The 19,387-nt window shown below is 39.5% G+C and overlaps 1 protein-coding gene across 1 annotated transcript in view; it reads right to left on the bottom strand.

The window, feature by feature from the left end:
* The window catches only part of ADAM9 (ADAM metallopeptidase domain 9), a 104,984-nt gene that overhangs the window by 78,460 nt on the left and 7,137 nt on the right, over positions 1–19,387 (bottom strand). The window contains exons 2-3 of the mRNA XM_068532078.1: positions 15,489–15,586; positions 12,857–12,915 (exon numbers count right to left, since the gene is read on the bottom strand). Of these exons, the coding sequence (XP_068388179.1) occupies positions 12,857–12,915; positions 15,489–15,586 (157 nt within the window). The remainder of the gene's footprint in view (positions 1–12,856; positions 12,916–15,488; positions 15,587–19,387) is intronic.

Genomic DNA, 19,387 nt, shown 5'->3' on the forward strand with positions numbered 1-19,387 from the left:
TTTTGGAAATATCGAAGTTAGTTTGGGGTCAAAGAGACTCCACTTAGAATTTGATTTGGGGAAATTGTCAAAAATGCCAAAAGGTTTGAACACTTGACTAAATTGGATCACAGGTGTCACTGTGAAACAACACTTAGCTGTCCATTTAACCAAAGTCACAATTTAAAGATTTCAAGGCAAATACAGAAAGTTACACAGTTACTAAAAAAAACAAAAAACAAACTCTTAGCTCTCTTAATATTGAGAAGATCTGGTTTTCTTAAATAATCAAAGACCTGATAAACACATGACACATAGGAAATTATCTTAAAACACAAAATCTTATCTTCCCAAGCTGATTACTTAAATGTAAAGAAAAACAACCTTTTTTACCATTTCCTATTAAGAGGAAACCAATAATCTAAGAAAACCTTGTGTTTTAACAGAGAAAGAAAACCAAATTCTGGTTTTGTATCAGTGTACTATTAATACTAAGGCAAATTAAACAAACAAACAAACCAAAAAACCTTACAAATAAATCCATCCAATATTAGCCAGTTTTGACCACACAAGGAAAGATTCCTTTTCCAAGGTCCCCTTTCCACAAACTTTCTTTAGAAATTTTCTTACATCACTCAGTTTTTGTCCTACATTTTTCTTCTTTCTCATTCTAAAACAACCATTCATTCTACTTTGGGACAAAATTATTCTCTCTTACCCTTAGCAAAACATATCTTTCATACCCTTCCTTATCAAAAATACACCTTATATTTTCCTTGCATACAGTTTGTTTTCTTTACCCTTAGTATTCCTGGTAGTTTCGTTTATTTATATTGATTAGATTTATTAATCATTAGTAACTCTAATTTTCAGTAAAAACTAGGAAGCAGGCAATTACAAACTGTCTGCTACATACTATCATTCTGTAATAATCAATACATTATTTCATAATTTCTAGACATGTGTCTTTTTCACAATACAATTCCTCATGCTTACTAACAGACCCAAATATATTTAGCTTCTCTATACCATATGAAAACAAGATGCCAAAAGTAAATAAAATTAAATTTCTCTTCAGCAATTAATATTTCAATATTTTATCTTATTTGGAAATTATGTAGTCAATGATTATCCATCTTTGACTTAACTTCGTATAGCTTTAAGGTTTCAAGTTATGAAAAAAAATTTTTGAAACTGTTTTTCAGGAGGCATAAAACATAATTACCATTGAAAAGTTCATTTATAAACTTTTATTCCACTTACCTCTATTTAATTTACTTGTTCTGAACATTTATACTTGAATTACTCATGAAAATTTCATGAGCCATTAATTAAACAAAGCTAGCCATCCATCATCTTAAGTTGTTTTTCTTGTTGACAAGTCATGCAAGTGTCAAAAAAACAATCACAAAAGCGAAGAACAAAAAATTATATATTTATGCTTCTTCCCTCTTTTTTTTTAACTGCCATGCTTGACATCAAGCAATTCCTTTTTATTATACATTTTGTTCTAAGGGTTGATTTATAATTTATAATCTTAAATATCTGGTAGAGATAACATAAGCTTGTTTGAATAGTAAACATAGGTGGAAAAAACTGCATATCTGCATTACATATTTAAAGCCGACAACCCTGAAGTTGTCAGTTTATCAACAACTGTATCAACAATATAAGAACTAGCAAAAAGATTATTCAAGGTCATGTGAACTGAAAAAAAACTTGGGTTAGTTTCTGTATTCCTGAGAGTTTTAAGAAAATAATTTATCTAAGTGCTCATTTATCTCTAAACCAATTTGAATAGAACTCTTTAAGGGATTTTATAAATTAATGTGATAATACCATCCAGAAGTAGGAAACTATCACACACCTATAACATACATATATAGAGAAATACATAAACATACAGACGCAAATAGAGAACTTAGAGTTTTCATTTTAAAATTTTAGCCATGAGTCAGTAAAACAGCAATACAATCTCATTTGTTTATCTCCACTTCGTATTTTCATCTGAATTGTCTCTGGCAAATAAAACAAGTTAAGGTCACCTGCCTACCAATACTTCTGGAGGAGACTTTTAAAGATTTTCTTTTGCCATGATATGTAATCTTCCTTTGCTGTGGTCTAAATTTTAGGCAACAGACTGAAGAGACATCTAACTGCTGTCTGGATGTTTCCAAAGCCCATGTGAGTGGACACATCATTCAGTTCTGTTTCCAAATAGCCTTTTGTTCTTCTTTTCAGACTCAAGTAGTTGCTTTCAAGCCTACCTGAGTTTCTTGAGAGCCCCTGATGGACGGCAAGGGACCAAAAATGGAAGCGACTGTGGGGAGCTGAGGGGCTGCAGTGGGAGGGGAAAGTCTGACAGGTGTGGACAGAGGGATGGAGGAGGTGGCGGTTTGAAGTGGGACATATCAAAGGATCCAAGAGAACTGGGGGGAAGATTGATGGTGGTAAGAGGAGGACGGAGAAGCAGAAGCAACAGGGAGGGAGCAGTATTAGAGCAGTCAACCTGGGGAGATCTCAAGTTTCCAAAAGACGCCAACAAAGTTCCAAATTATCCTCAGCAAAACATGCCAACAAGAAAGGAAGCAGACAGAGCTGGCACAGCAGAGAGTCAGCAGGATGTGAGAAGAGGTGGTTTAGTTGGCTGAGAAGTTCCAATGGGAGAAGCCAGATCCAAAAGAGAGAACAGAGAGACTTCACACAGAGTCAGGAAGAAAGGAGTTCCAGCCCAGGACATCAGGGAATAATCCCCATTCAGAACACGGAGCCAGGAGGACCTTCCAGCCCAGGAGGTACCTGTCGAAAGAAGCCTGGAACCCTAACCCAACTTCAGAGGGTATGCTCAAAACCGTAAAAATCAAGTCAGATTCAATGGATGCTTGTCTGGAGCAATGGTTCAGGAGTCACGAGTCACCAATGGATCCCCGATCAGTCAGTCAGGACTGAAGACAAGGGCTTCAAGGTGCATACTTAGGGTCCAGAGTGAGAGGTCGGGGGGTCCAGTGATGAATCTGATCCTATACGAGTCATGGCGCCATGGCTGTCAAAGAAAAAAAATATTCAGTGACACGTGTTAAAGACGGTGAGGCCAAGCTTATTCAGGACCACTGCAATAGGTATGGGGACACTGCAATGGGATTTTACAGCGGGGGACAGAGACCAGGCTCAACTCCAAGCACAGCACGGGCAGGCGGGAACTTGTACCCAGTGAGCAGGGTGGGGGTCAGTGGATGGAAAATTACTAAGATGAAACACCGCGGTGAAGGAAGCTCTGGCTAAACCGACTAACGGATTCTTACTGAAGACGGGCCACGGTGATCAGACATCACCCGAGGGGATGGTGGAAGATGAGGAATTTGATCAGATATTGAGGGTGGGGGGTTCTTGCTAAACTCACTTAGCAGGGTTCCGGCTAAAACTGGATTTTCCAAGGAAGTGTAGAGATGGACCCAGGAGAAAGTTCAGTAGCCTGACCAAAGTCTGGTCAAGCAAAGAACCTGTGTCATTTGCAGCAGCAATGGAGGAGCAGTATACTTATCTCCAAGGCTTACGGACAAGTCAGGGATGCAGGGTGCCAGCTAGTGGTTTACGCTGTGACCCTTAACGTTCTAAACTCCAGGTTCAGACTGTCTAGACTGTTTAAGAGATGGAGAGATCGATGGTTTACGTGCTGTTTAATCAGTTACACAGCCTGACTTTAGCCACGTGACCAGTATAGTATAAAAGACCCTCCCGGTAAACGTGTGCCTGGGCTACCCTGAAAAGGTGATGCTTCAGTCATATCTCAGTGGTTTGTAATCTGAAGACAAAGCACATCTGTGCAACTGAGAAAGGACCCTGGGGGGCTCTGTCTGGAAGTGTTCAAACCCCTTGATGATCTCCTCTGCTTTCTTTGTCCTGATGTCCTGTACCCTTTACCTTTATGAAAGTCTCCTTGAGTGAGCTTGGGAGTAGCCCGTGGAGTTTTGAGTCCTTTCCATTATCCAACCCTGTTCAGTCACCGCCCCGTCTCTCCCCTCTCTCTCCCCAACACATACACACTCTTTGCTCCCTCTGGTGGTGAATTTAAAAAGAATAAACTGGAGATGGTACTTGGCTTTGCTCTGCCCTTCCTCTTCCTTGCAGGTAACTGCCTGCCAGTGGGACCACAGAGTCCGCCACGCTCCTCCAGGAGCAGGCCTGCCACCATGCAGGCTGACGTGAGTGGCTGAATCTGCCTAACCCGGGGTTCAGGACGGGCAGGTCCATCAGGCTCTCATTCTATGGTAAATCCTCTAACCCAGCCCTTGTCAAAAATAAAAGCGGTATTTTGACCTCCTATCTAACTCACCCTTTTAGTTTATGTTTAAAGTTGTTGAGCACAGGCAGAGAAAAGGTGTGCTATCTTCTGCCCCACAACCCCCAGTCCCTGCCAAATAACCCAACAGAAGTAATTATGTCCACCCCTCTGCAAGGAGGCTTCATATCTTTCAGCAAGGGATTCATGACCAAAAAAGGTTAAGACTGCCATTGTAGAGGCCCTGGGAGAAAAAAAATAAGCACTCACTCAAACAGAGTACCCCCTTCATTGATAGCCATAATAATAGGCTATCTACCCTAACTCTTTTTCGCTAGTGATCATTAGCTTTGATGACTGCCTTTCAAAGACATTCAAAGACCTGGCCCCGGGGCTTCCGTGGTGGCGCAGTGGTTGAGAATCTGCCTGCCAATGCAGGGGACACGGGTTCAAGCCCTGGTCTGGGAAGATCCCACATGCCGCGGAGCAACTAGGCCCGTGAGCCACAATTACTGAGCCTGCGCGACTGGAGCCTGTGCTCCGCAACAAGAGAGGCCGCGATAGTGAGAGGCCCGCACACCGCGATGAAGAGTGGCCCCCGCTTGCCACAACTAGAGAAAGCCCTTGCACAGAAACGAAGACCCAACACAGCCAAAAATCAATCAATCAATAAAATTTAAAAAAAAAAGACCTGGCCCCTCTTAACAAATGCCTGGAAAAGTACATTTGCCCACTAATTCAAGAAGCATAGGGGGGACCTTCAAGATAGCAGAGGAGTAAAACGTGGAGATCACCTTCCTCCCCACAAATACATCAGAAATATGTCTACATGTGGAACAAGTCCTACAGAACACGTACTGAATGCTGGCAGAAGACCTCAGACTTCCCAAAAGGCAAGAAGCTCCCCACGTACCCAGGTAGGGCAAAAGAAAAAAGGAAAAACAGAGACAAAAGAATAGGGATGGGACCTACGCCTCTGGGAAGGAGCTGTGAAGGAGGAAAAGTTTCCACACACTAGGAAGCCTCTTCACTGGTGGAGATAAAGCTTCAGAGCCATGGAGGAGAGTGCAGCAACAGGGGTGCAGAGGGCAAAGTGGAGAGATTCACGCACAGAGGATCAGTGCCGACCAGCACTCACCAGCCCGAGAGGCTTGTCTGCTCACCTGCCAGAGCAGGTGGGGGCTGGGAGCTGAGGCTCGGGCTTCAGAGGTCAGATCGCAGGGAGAGGACTGGAGTTGGCGGCGTGAACGCAGCCTGAAGGCAGCTAGTGAGCCACAGCTAGCCGGGAGGGAGTCCGGGAAAAGGTCTGGACCTGCCTAAGAGGCAAGAGACCATTGTTTCAGGGTGCGCGAGGAGAGGGGATTCAGGGCACTGCCTAAATGAGCTCCAGAGACAGGCACGAGCCGCGGCTATCAGCGCGGACCCCAGAGATGGACATAAAACGCTAACACTGCCGCTGCAGCCACCAAGAAGCCTGTGTGCAAGCACAGGTCACTATCCACACCCCACCAAGGAGCCTGTGCAGCCCGCCACTGCCGGGGTCCCGTGATCCAGGGACAACTTCCCCGGGAGAACACACGGCATGCCCCAGGCTGTTGCAACGTCACGTCGGCCTCTGCCACTGCAGGCTCGCCCCGCATTCCAATTATAACTACCGTACCCCTCCCACCCCCCGGCCTGAATGAGCAAGAGCCCCCTAAACAGCCACTGCTTTAACCCCCTCCTGTCTGGGTGGGAACAGATGCCTGGGGGCGACCTACACGCAGAGGTGGGGCCAAAACCAAAGCTGAACCCCAGGAGCTGTGTGAACAAAGAAGAGAAAGGGAAATTTCTCCCAGCAGCCTCAGGAACAGCAGATTAAATCCCCTCAATCAACTTGATGTACCCTGCATCTGTGGAATACCTGAATAGACAATGAATCATCCCAAAATTGTGGCGGTGGACTTTGGGAGCAACTGTAGACTTGGGGTTTGCTGTCTGTGACTGATTTGTTTCCGATTTTTATGTTTATCTTAGCTTAGTGTTTAGCACTTGTTATCATTGGTGAATTTGTTTATTCGTTTGGTTGCTCTTTTCTTTTTTTTAAACGATTATTATTTTTATAATAATTTTTAAAAATTATTATTATTATTTTTTTCTCCCTTTTCTTCTCAGCCGTGTGGCTGACAGGGTCTTGGTGCTCCAGCCTGATGTCAGGCCTGAGCCTCTGGGTGGGAGAGCCAAATTCAGGACACTGAACCACAAGAGACCTCCCGGCCCCACATAATATCAATCGGCGAGAGCTCTCCCAGAGATCTCCATCTCAATGTTATGACCCAGCTCCACCCAACAGCCAGTAAACTCCAGTGCTGGACGCCCCATGCCAAACAACTAGCAAGACAGGAACACAACCCCACCCATTAGCAGAGAGGCTGCCTAAACTCCTAGTAAGTTCACAGACACCCCAAAACACACCACCGGACGAGGCGCTGCCCACCAGAAAGACAAGATCCAGCCCAACCCACCAGAACACAGGCACCAGTCCCCTCCACCAGGAAGCTTACACAACCCACTGAACCAACCTCACCCACTGGGGACAGGAAACAAAAACAACAGGAACTACAAGCCTGGAGCCTGAGAAAAGGAGACCCCAAACACAGTAAGTTAAACAAAATGAGAAGACAGAGAAATGAGCAGCAGATGGAGGAGCAAGGTAAAACCCACCAGACCAAACAAATGAAGAGGAAATAGGCAGTCTACCTGAAAAAGAATTCAGAGTAATGATAGTAAAGATGATCCAAAGTCTTGGAAATAGAATGGAGAAAATACAATAAACGTTTAACAAGGACTTAGAAGAACTAAAGAGCAAACAAACAATGATGAACAACACAATAAATGAAATTAAAAATTCTCTACAAGGAATCAGTAGCAGAATAACTGAGGCAGAAGAACGGATAAGTGACCTGGAAGATAATATAGTGGAAATAACTGCCGCAGAGCAGAATAAAGAAAAAAGAATGAAAAGAATTGAGGACAGTCTCAGAGATGTCTGAGACAACATTAAAGGCACCAACATTCGAATTATAGCAGTCCCAGAAGAAAAAGAGAAAAAGAAAGGGTCTGAGAAAATATTTGAAGAGATTATAGTTGAAAACTTCCCTAACATGGGAAAGGAAATAGGCAATCAAGTCCAGGAAGCACAGAAAGTCCCATACAGGGTAAATCCATGGAGAAACACGCCAAGACACATATTAAACACACTATCAAAAATTAAATACAAAGAAAAAATATTAAAAACAGCAAGGGAAAAGCAACAAATAACATACAAGGGAATCCCATAAGGTTAACAGCTGATCTTTAGCAGAAATTCTGCAAGCCAGAAGGGACGGGCAGGACACACTTAAAGTGATGAAAGGTAAAAACCTACAACCAAGATTACTCTACCCAGCAAGGATCTCATTCAGATTCCACGGACAAATTAAAACCTTTACAGACAAGCAAAAGCTAAGAGTATTCAGCACCACCAAAACAACTTGACAACAAATGCTAAAGGAACTTCTCTAGGCAGGAAACACAAGAGAAGGAAAAGACCTACCAAAGCAAACCCAAAACAATTCAGAAAATGATAATAGGAACATACATATCGATAATTACCTTAAATGTAAATGGATTAAATGCTCCAACCAAAAGACATAAACTGGCTTAATGGATACAAAACCAAGACCCGTATATATGCTGTCTACAAGAGACCCACTTCAGACCTAGGGACACATACTGACTGAAAGTGAGGGGATGGAAAAACATATTCCAGGCAAATGGAAATCAAAAGAAAGCTGGAGTAGCAATTCTCATATCAGACAAAATAGACTTTAAAATACAGACTATTACAAGAGACAAAGAAGGACACTACATAATGATCAAGGGATCAATCCAAGAAGAAGATATAACAATTGTCAATATTTATGCACCCAGCTTAGGAGCACCTCAATGCATAAGGCAAATGCTAGCGGCCATAAAAGGGGAAATCGACAGTAACACAATAATAGTAGGGGACTTTAACACCCCACTTTCACCGATGGACAGATTATACAAAATGAAAATAAATTAAGGAAACACAAACTTTAAATGACACATTAAACAAGATGGACTTACTTGATATTTATAGGACATTCCATCCAGAAAAAACAGAATACACTTTCTTCTCAAGTGCTCATAGAACATTCTCCAGGATAAATCATATCTTGGGTCACAAATCAACCCTTGGTAAATGTAAGAAAATTGAAATCGTATCAAGTATCTTTTCCGACCACAAAGCTATGAGACTAGATATCAACTGGAGGAAAAAATCTGTAAAAAATACAAACACATGGAGGCTAAACAATACACTACTAAATAACCAAGAGATCACTGAATAAATCAAAGAGGAAATCAAAAAATACCTAGAAACAAATGACAATGAAAACACAATGACCCAAAACCTATGGGATGCAGCAAAAGCAGTTCAAGAGGGAAGTTTATAGCAATACAATCCTACCTCAAGAAACAAGAAACACCTCAAATAAACAACATAACCTTACACCTAAAACATTTAGAGAAAGAAGAACAAAAAAATCCCAGAGTTAGCAGAAGGAAAGAAATCATAAAGATCAGATGAGAAATAAATGAAAAAGAAATGAAGGAAATGATAGCAAAGATCAATAAAACTAAAAGCTGGTTCTTTGAGAAGATAAACAAAATTGATAAATCACTAGCCAGACTCACCAAGAAAAAAAGGGAGAAGACTCAAATCAATAGAGTTAGAAATGGAAAAGGAGAAGTAACAACAGATACTGCAGAAATACAAAGAATGTTGAGAGATTACTACAAGCAACTATATGCCAATAAAATGGACAACCTGGAAGAAATGGACAAATTCTTAGAAAAGCACAACCTTCCGAGACTGAACCAGGAAGAAATAGAAAATATAAACAGAACAATCACAAGCACTGAAATTGAAACTGTGATTAAAAATTTTCCAACAAACAAAAGCCCAGGACGAGATGCCTTCACAGGCAAATTCTATAAAACATTTAGAGGAAAGCTAATACCTATCCTTCTCAAACTCTTCCAAAATATAGCAGAGGGAGGAACACTCCCCAACTCATTCTACGAGGCCACCATCACCCTGATACCAAAACCAGATAAAGATGTCACAACGAAAGAAAACTACAGGCCAATATCACTGACGAACATAGATGCAAAAATCCTCAACAAAATACTAGCAAACAGAATCCAACAGAACATTAAAAGGATCATACACCATGATCAAGCGGGGTTTATCCCAGGAATGCAAGGATACTTCAATATATGCAAATCAATCAATGTGATAAACCATATTAACAAATTGAAGGAGAAAAACCATATGATCATCTCAATAGATGCAGAAAAAGCTTTCGACATAATTGAACACCCATTTATGATAAAAACCCTGCAGCAAGTAGGCATAGAGGTAACTTACCTCAACATAATAAAGGCCATACATGACAAACCCACAGCCAACACCGTTCTCAATGGTGAAAAACTGAAACCATTTCCTCTAAGAACAGGGACAAGACAAGGTTGTCCACTCTCACCACTATTATTCAACACAGTTTTGGAAGTTTTAGCCACAGCAATCAGAGACGAAAAAGAAATAAAAGGAATCCAAATCGGAAAAGAAGAAGTAAAGCTGTCACTATTTGTAGATGGCATGATACTATACATAGAGAATCCTAAAGATGCTACCAGACACTACTAGAGCTAATTTATGAATTTGGTAAAGTAGCAGGATACAAAATTAATGCACAGAAATCTCCTGCATTCCTATACACTAATGATGAAAAATCTGAAAGAGAAATTAAGGAAACACTCCCATTTACCACTGCAACAAAAAGAATAAAACACCTAGGAATAAACCTACCTAAGGAGACAAAAGACCTGTGTGCAGAAAACTATAAGACACTGATGAAAGAAATTAAAGATGATACAAACAGATGGAGAGGTATACCATGTTCTTGGATTGGAAGAATCAACACTGTGAAAATGACTCTACTACCCAAAGCAATCTACAGATTCAATGCAATCCCTATCAAACCACCAATGGCATTTTTCACAGAACTAGAACTAAAAATTTCACAATTTGTATGGAAACACAAAAGACCCCGAATAGTCAAAGCAATCTTGAGAGAGAAAAACAGAGCCAGAGAAATCAGGCTCCCTGACTTCAGACTATACTACAAAGCTACAGTACTCAAGACAGTATGGTTCCGGCACAAAAACAGAAATATAGATCAATGGAACAGGAAAGAAAGCCCAGAGATAAACCCACGCACATATGGTCACCTTATTTTTGATAAAGGAGGCAAGAATATACAATGGAGAAAAGACAGCCTCTTCAATAAGTGGTGCTGGGAAAAATGGACAGCTACATGTAAAAAATGAAATTAGAACACTTCCTAACACCATACACAAAAAATAAACTCAAAATGGATTAAAGACCTAAATGTAAGGCCAGACACTATAAAACCCTTAGAGGAAAACATAGGCAGAACACTCTATGACATAAATCACAGCAAGATCCTTTTTGACCCACCTTCTAGAGAAATGGAAATAAAAATAAAAATAAACAAATGGGACCTAATGAAACTTAAAAGCTTTTGCACAGAAAAGGAAACCATAAACAAGACGAAAAGACAACCCTCAGAATGGAAGAAAATATTTGCAAATGAAGCAACTGACAAAGGATTAATCTCCAAGATTTACAAGCAGCTCATGCAGCTCAATCAAAAAAACAAACAACCCAATCTAAAATGGGCAGAAGACCTAAATAGACATTTCTCCAAAGAAGATATACAGATTGCCAACAAACACATGAAAGGATGCTCAACATCACTGATCATTAGAGAAATGCAAATCAAAACTACAATGAGGTATCACCTCACACCGGTCAGAATGGCCATCAACAAAAAATCTACAAACAATAAGTGCTGGAGAAGTTGGGGAGAAAAGGGAATGCTCTTGCACTGTTAGTGGAAATGTAAATTGATAGAGCCACTATGGAGAACAGTATGGAGGTTCCTTAAAAAAAACTAAAATTAGAACTACCATTCGACCCAGCAATCCCACTACTGGGCATATACCCTGAGAAATCCATAATTCAAAAAGAGTCATGTACCACAATGTTCATTGCAGCTCTATTTACAATAGTCAGGACATGGAAGCAACCTAAGTGTCCATCGACAGATGAATGGATAAAGAAGATGTGGCACATATATACAATGGAATATTACTCAGCCATAAAAAGAAATGAAATTGAGTTATTTGTAGTGAGGTGGATGGACCTAGAGTCTATCATACAGAGTGAAGTTAAGTCAGAAAGCAAAAAACAAATACCGTATGCTAATACATATATATACGGAATCTAAAAAAAAAAAAAATGGTTCTGATGAACCTACGGGCAGGACATGAATAAAGACACAGACGTAGAGAATGGACTTGAGGACACGGGGTGTGGGAAGGGAAAGCTGGGACGAAGTGTGAGAGTGGCATGGACTTTTATATATTACCAAATGTGAAACAGATAGCTAGTGGGAAGCAGCTGCATAGCACAGGGAGTTCAGCTCGGTGCTTTGTGACCACCTAGAGGGGTGGGATAAGGATGGTGGGAGGGACACGCAAGAGGGAGGGGTTATGGGGATATATGTATACATATAGCTGATTCACTCTGTTATACAGCAGAAACTAACACAACATTGTAAAGCAATTATACTCCAACAAAGATGTTAAAAAAAAAAAAAAGAAAAAGAAAAACAAGCATAGGAATGCAGACCAGACATCGCACATGTATATACATCACTAGACTTACTGAGGTGGGATCAGGTGAAAATGACAAAATGAGAAGAAGAGATTAAAAAGGGGGGTGAGAGACCACTGCTATGAACTGAATGTTTGTGTCCCCCTCCCAAAATCCTTATGTTGAAGCCCTAACCCACAGAGTGGCTGTATTTGGAGATATGGCCACTAAGGAAGTTATGGTTAAATGAGGTCATAAGGCGGGCCCCTGAGCCAACAGGATTAGCGTCCTCACAAGAAGAGAAGCCAGAGAGCTCGCTCATCCATCCACCCACTTTCCTGTGCACACAGGCCAAGAAGAGGTCACGTGAGCACTGGCCAGAAGGTGGCCGTCTGCAACCCAAAAAGAGAGCCCTCACCAGACACTAACCCTGCTGGCACCTTGATCTCGGACTTCCATTCCTGTGAGAAAATAAATGTCTGTTGTTTACGTCTGTAGTACTTTGCTGTGGCAGCTCTAGCAGACTGATAAAACTACTAAAGACTTCTTTACCCCCTGCTCAGCTGTTTCTTGGGCCAATCATGATTTTAAAGTTTTCTTAAATACAACTTTCTCTTCCTTTAATTTAGATTTATTTTCCTTTGTTCTAATGTCAATGGAAATGCAAAATAGTATGGCTTTTTCCATACTTCTACTCTTAATATTCTCACCTTTTTATCAATCTACTAAGCAATATCTAACTAGAAAAGATACCCATATAGCACTGAAAAAAAAATTACTGAAAAGCCAAAGTAAATTAAATTTCTTACTTATTCCTTTCCAAGTGAATAATATGCTCTTTTCCTTCAGCTTGAATGACATAAGATACCTAAATGCACAAAGGAGAAAAGAACAATAAAACACTATCTTCTAAATAACTTTTCAACAACAGAAATTCCATCCTGAATGAAAATAACTTGGTACTGACTAGAACTATTTTATGAAAGAACCTTAAATATACTCGTAAATAATAAAAATATACTCTGATCATCCCTACCTTCCTTTAATAAACTACTGTGGAAAACGACCTGCATGTTTATCTAAACTCTTCTTAAATTCATTTATAATTGAGCTATAACTTAAGGGATTATTTTTACTAAGTCCATCCCTATATTACCTATAGTATAAAGTAGGTCTTCCTTTCGTTTTAAATGAAATGAACCTCTTAGTTTCGAAAGATATTCCCTCGTTCTGGTTAGACGAAATTAATAGCCTTTTATGATTTTATATCTTCACATGGCTCAACACATTTCATCACTTCTATACAGACTTTTTCCCCCTCACGTGAACATCTTTGAAATCCGGATACATCGTACAGAGGCAGAGCATTCTAACTGGTAGCGCTCTGTTCCTTTCTTAATTAGTGGTACATTAAATAACAGTGTGATGAGGCAACTTACACTGACACATCCTCAGCTTGTGGGAGCCTCTTCTCTACCTCAAACGCTAAAATAACTTGCCCAGTGACTCACTGTTTCATTAGCAAGAAGCACTTAATGTGATCTCTAGAACCAGGGGATTCAACTTTGCCATAATTCTCATAAAAAAGACAGTCATGGAGGGACTCAACAAATAATAATAGTATCAGAAGTGTCCTCTTATTCTCCCTACTGTTTCTGGACTCTAAGTGAACGTTTTGCCAAGAAACAGCAGGATCTCCTTTCCTAGGGCACTTCAACATCTGACTTCTAGGGCCGAGACCGAGATCCAGGTCCCGGGGTTCTGCTTCCACATCCTGTGTGGGGACCTCAGGACTCTGCCATCTACCTCCTTCTCCACTGAGGCATCAAAAATACCAAGCTCCTTCCAACACCACAGTTTTGGCATGTGCCTTTCTATCCTTTCTGCTCTTGGACAAACATAGGACGTAAAAACATCACTGTCATCTCCTCTGAGAAGAATTCTGAGGATCTGAGAATTGTTTTGTGATACTACATTCTTCCCCCAAACAGCTGCCTGGGTTGCTCATTCCCTTGCTTCTGGTCTTTGCTCTGCTCCAGGGTTACCTTCTTAGTAAGGTCTTCCCGGGCTGTCCTATTAAAAAACACAAACCCTCCTACCCCCTCACCCTCACCCCCAATTCCAACATTCTCCACCCCCTCCCTGATTTAATTTTCCCCATAGCACTTCTTACCATCTTAAGTAATCTCTATTATTAATCTATATTGCTTATTTGTCTCTTCCTCTCCTCCCACGAGAATGGAAGCTCCACAGGGGCATGGAGTTTGTCTGTTTTGTTCACTGCCATATCCCCAGTGCTTAAACAGTGCTTCCACCTCTTCCCCAAATATTTATCAGGGTGCACGCAGGACATTTACTACAATCCCAAGTAGCTATGTGTGCAGTGTTGATAAAGGTCATCAGAGACACGATAAAGTGGAAAACGTCCCTGTGCTGCTAAGTGAAGAAAAGGGGAAAAATAACAATGAAAACACAAATTAATTCTACTCTAAAGGCAAAACAAAAATCAAAGAGTAGAATGTCCAGTTCAAAACAAAACAAGGAAAAATTATAAACTGTTCCACTGGAAGGAGATCTTAGAGTCATTTATTCCTTACTTATAAAGAAGTAAATGAAGACGAATGATCTACCCAATTCGTGGTAGCACCCAGAGGGAGGGCTAAAGCTAAAAGCTCCTGATGGTAACTCCAATGTTCTCTTCACTATGCCTAGTCCCTAAACAATGGACAAGCTGCCTTATCGTTAGAAATATATCGGCAATTCAGAGGTAATAAGCTAAACTCTCTATCCTTCATCACCTGTTACTGTTAGACTATAATAAAGTTAAATTATACTTCTATAAAGTTGAAGGGTTTGCAAAGTCAGTTGATATCCAAATATATTATTTCTGAGCTTTACAGTAAGAGAAAAATAGCATAAAATTAATTTTTGTGCACTGGTTTCCCTGTTAGCATATTATGTTTCTTCTGATATGGAGATAAAACTCACTTTTGAGCAAACATTCCCAGATATGAAATACATGCATATAACACACTACTATTCTCCAGTGTCAGTAAAGATACAGCATGTAGTACTCTACCTATCACACATTGACAGAGTGACAGAGAGGTGAATTCTTATTCGTATAACAAGACCACTGTAACCATCACCAGTCAGGTAAGGGTCAGAAATCTATGTAACCAGCATCCTACCCTGGTCATAGAAGTTTACTTAACTGACTATTTCATCCTCTTATGTTTCAAGTTGATTATTTTGTCTTTAAAAAAAAAAAAAAGCTACTAAGGATCAGTATGTCACTTTACTAGAATAATATCCAATGGACACCAGTGCCATAATCACTGGCTGACATTACTCACTGAACCAATCACTCCTGAAAATAACACGCTTGTCTTAAAAAAAGTGAAATTTAAATACATATATATTTCTCAAGAGATAACTTACCTGCTCTGAGTAGGGCCTAGGGGCTTCTCTTCTTTCTCTAGTTAATCTCCAAGGAGTTATTATTTCATAAGAAGAGAGATGGGAGGTCTGTTGAAAGCCTACAGAAAAGGGAATAACAAACATTATATAACAACTGAACCTGAAAAACTACATGTCCTAAAATACAATGGAAATCAAAAGCTGAATGTTCAATTCATAGAAAAATCATCTGATGTTCCCACACTAAAATATATATAGCTTTATACAAAGTTTTATAGGAAAATAGCAATATACTAGATAAGTATGAGGGGGAAGAAATGTATTTCTTAAAAAAGGATGTCAGCCTTTATCCAAACAGTATATACACAGCAATCATTTTCAAACAATTTTTAGCTATAAACCCTAATCCCTTGTCTGAAAAGAAATCTTAAGGCATAAACAGAAGGAAAAAACTGCTCCGGTCAGGAAATGGAGGGAAGGCATCTAGAACCTGGCACCGTTCACTCCTGTCTCTTTTCCCACCCTCACCCAACATGAATGACATCCCGAGATGGTACGGGGATACTTACGAAACAGTCAAAAGGACAATAAGAGGGAAAAGTTACTTTTAATGCCTGATGGATTAACTCTAATAAATACATACCTAACAATGTAGCAATTATCTCCAATGAAATTACTGCCACTAATCTGTCCTAAAAAGCTGAATAGATTAAATGTATTAAAAATGAAGTACTCAGAACCATCATGCAAGACTTCCTCCCAATTCCAATCCTGTACAGCTCACCACACAGTGGCGTCACGTCTGAGTGGGGCCTGGGTTCTAAACTCATCACTTGAGAGGGGAGAGGGGTAAACTAGGAGTGTGGGATTCACAGATACACACCACTATATGTAAAACAGATAAACAACAGGGACCTACTGAAAAGAACCTGAAAAAGAATGAATATATGTATATGCATAACTGAATCACTTTGCTGTACAACTGAAACTCACACAACATTGTAGATCAACTATAATCCAATAAAATTAAAAAAAAAAAAAACCAAGGACCTACTGTATAGCACAGGGAACTATATTCAATATCTTATAATAATCTATAATGGAAAATAATCTGAAAAATATATATATATATAAAAAACTGAATCACTTTGCTGTATACTTGAAACCAATACAATATTGTAAATCAACTATACTTCATTGAAAAAAAAATAAGTAAATCTACCTAAAAAAATTAAAATGAAAATAAATAAGTAAATAAAACAATGAGCAGAAAGCCATTTTGGTTCATTGCATTGAAGCAGTCAAGCAGGATTTATGTATAAATACAAAGTTTTATTGTTAGGTTTCCATTTTGTATTTCTGAAATTATCAAAGGTATTAACTAATCATATATTATTTAAAAAATAAGATAACTGGAAAAAAAGTAAAGTCATCACTTAAGCAAAATTTGGGTATAATTAAAATGGCCCATTCAAATCCCTTAGGAAGGCACACCCCATGTTGGCATCTGATACAGTCTCTCAATACAACCAACACATCTCTTCTTCCTCCAGCATAACTGCCGATGATGGCATGTCAGTTTGTTCAGAGAACTTGACGAAGTAGATGGTCACCATCTAAGGACCACGGATGAAAAATCTCGATCTCTATATATCTCCATATACCAAAACCACATTTGTTATGAGGAGGCTTGAGAATGGCATACACAAACAGAAACACTGAGGGAAGAACAGATTCACAGCTTCTACTCAGTGGGGATCAATTTAGGAAATAAATTCATTAAGTAGAATTTCTTGAACAAATAAATGTCATGAAAAGGAGGAAGAGGGGACCATTATAAATTAAAAGAGCCATATAACCACAAGCAATATCTGGACCTATCTGGATCCTAATTAAAATAAATCAACAGAAAAAAAAAAAATTCTAAGACAACCAGGGAAATTTTAACACTGTATACATATGTGATGATCTTGAGGAATTAGTATTAATTTTTTAAAGTGTAATAGGCATATTGTGGGTGATGTTTTCTTTAAAAGTCCTTATGTCATAGAGATTCATTCTGAATATTCAAGGGCAACATGACATGACATCCAGGATTCGCATCAAAATAATCCAGTGTGCGTTTGAGGGACGAGATACATATGAAACTATATTAAAACTGGGTAATGGGTACAGAGGAGTTCATTACTCTTCTCTCTACTGTTGTGTATGTTTAAAATTTTTGATAGTAAGATAATTATTTTTTAAGTAGTTATCTATAGGGAGTGGGATGAGAGGAGAGACTTTTCACTTTATAAGCTCTGTATTATTTACAGTGTCTATGAAACGTTACAATTACAACATATATCATATATATGAGACTATAAGATGTGTCATAAACAAACATGTAAGTATCATAAGTAAATGTACCAAACTTGTTTAAAGTGGCTACCACGATGGAATAGAACCAGAGAGTAATGAGATAAGGACTCAGGCTTTATTTCCTGTACTCATGCACGTCCGTATTGTTTGAATTTGTTTTTATAATGAGTATTTTGAAACCCCAAATTACCATTGAAATTAAAAGGGGGAAAAAGGAGTGTTTCTTCAACTAAAAAAGAAAAGCACAAACTATTTAAAGTGCTGATTATCTACTATCTCAACACCTCCTGTCTTCCCATCAGCCTCATTAACATCGCATCCAGACTATGATACCTTCTCACTCCCGCTCTCTCCTCTCCTTTGGATCCAAACTTATGTTCATTCACTCCTTAATTGCCTTATGCCTCTCAGATTTCTCAAATGCAGATTAAAATGAAGCATGTTCACCTAACCTTCCACAAGCTAACACTGTACATAAAAATGTCTATAACCTTGTCTAGTTTGGAATTTTTAAAGATACAATGTAAACAGGAAAATATAAATTATATCTCATTCAGTACAACATGTCATACTAACACTCTGCAAACTCTTTACCCGTCAACCCCTTAAATCTTAATAATTAGGCATAACATACCATCTAAATGGGGCTTCACGTCATTACATAAAAATACCAGAAATAGACTCCAATACTCACAAAAGCAACCAGGGGCTGGCTGATCTAAGGCATACTTATGACATACTATGATAAAATATCCTTCAGATATTTGGAGTTGCCAAATGGGAGCCGTGTCAAAAGAAATCCATGGCCTTGATAGAAGCAGGCTTCAAATCACTAAGTAGAAATATCCTTCATCCTAAATTAACTGAGGTACCGGACTATTTCCTCACCCAGAATAAACCTTTCAAAGACCTTCAGTTTGCTCAAATTCCTAAAAACACAAATTTCAGTATTATCCTTAATATTTTTCTTTTAGATCATGGTAATTTGTTCAACTACTAAGACAGTCACTCTAGAAGTAACGGCAGGAACAGATGGCAGGAATAAATGCTTTAAAACTGGGAAGTCGATCATCCTGTGCATTTATATGATAAAAAAAAAAGTCGATCATCCTGTGCAATTTATATGCAACGTCCGGGGCTTCCCTGGTGGCGCAGTGGTTGAGAATCTGCCTGCTAATGCAGGGGACGCGGGTTCGAGCCCTGGTCTGGGAAGATCCCACATGTCGCGGAGCAACTGGGCCCGTGAGCCACAACTACTGAGCCTGCGCGTCTGGAGCCTGTGCTCCGCAACGAGAGAGGCCGAGATAGTGAAGAGGCCCGCGCACCGCGATGAAGAGTGGCCCCCGCTTGCCGCAACTAGAGGAAGCCCTCGCACAGAAATGAAGACCCAACACAGCCAAAAATAAATATAATAAATAAATAAATAAAAGATTACTATATGCAACTTCCTATGATTCTATAATTATTTCAAAATAAAAGATTTCTTAAGTAAATCCTTACAGGCAGGGATAAAATGTTAATAGGCTCAGGCAACTGTTATACTAGAAGCTAAACAATAT

Source organism: Eschrichtius robustus, chromosome 21 (assembly GCF_028021215.1).
Source record: "Eschrichtius robustus isolate mEscRob2 chromosome 21, mEscRob2.pri, whole genome shotgun sequence".
Lineage (NCBI taxonomy): Eukaryota > Metazoa > Chordata > Mammalia > Artiodactyla > Eschrichtiidae > Eschrichtius > Eschrichtius robustus.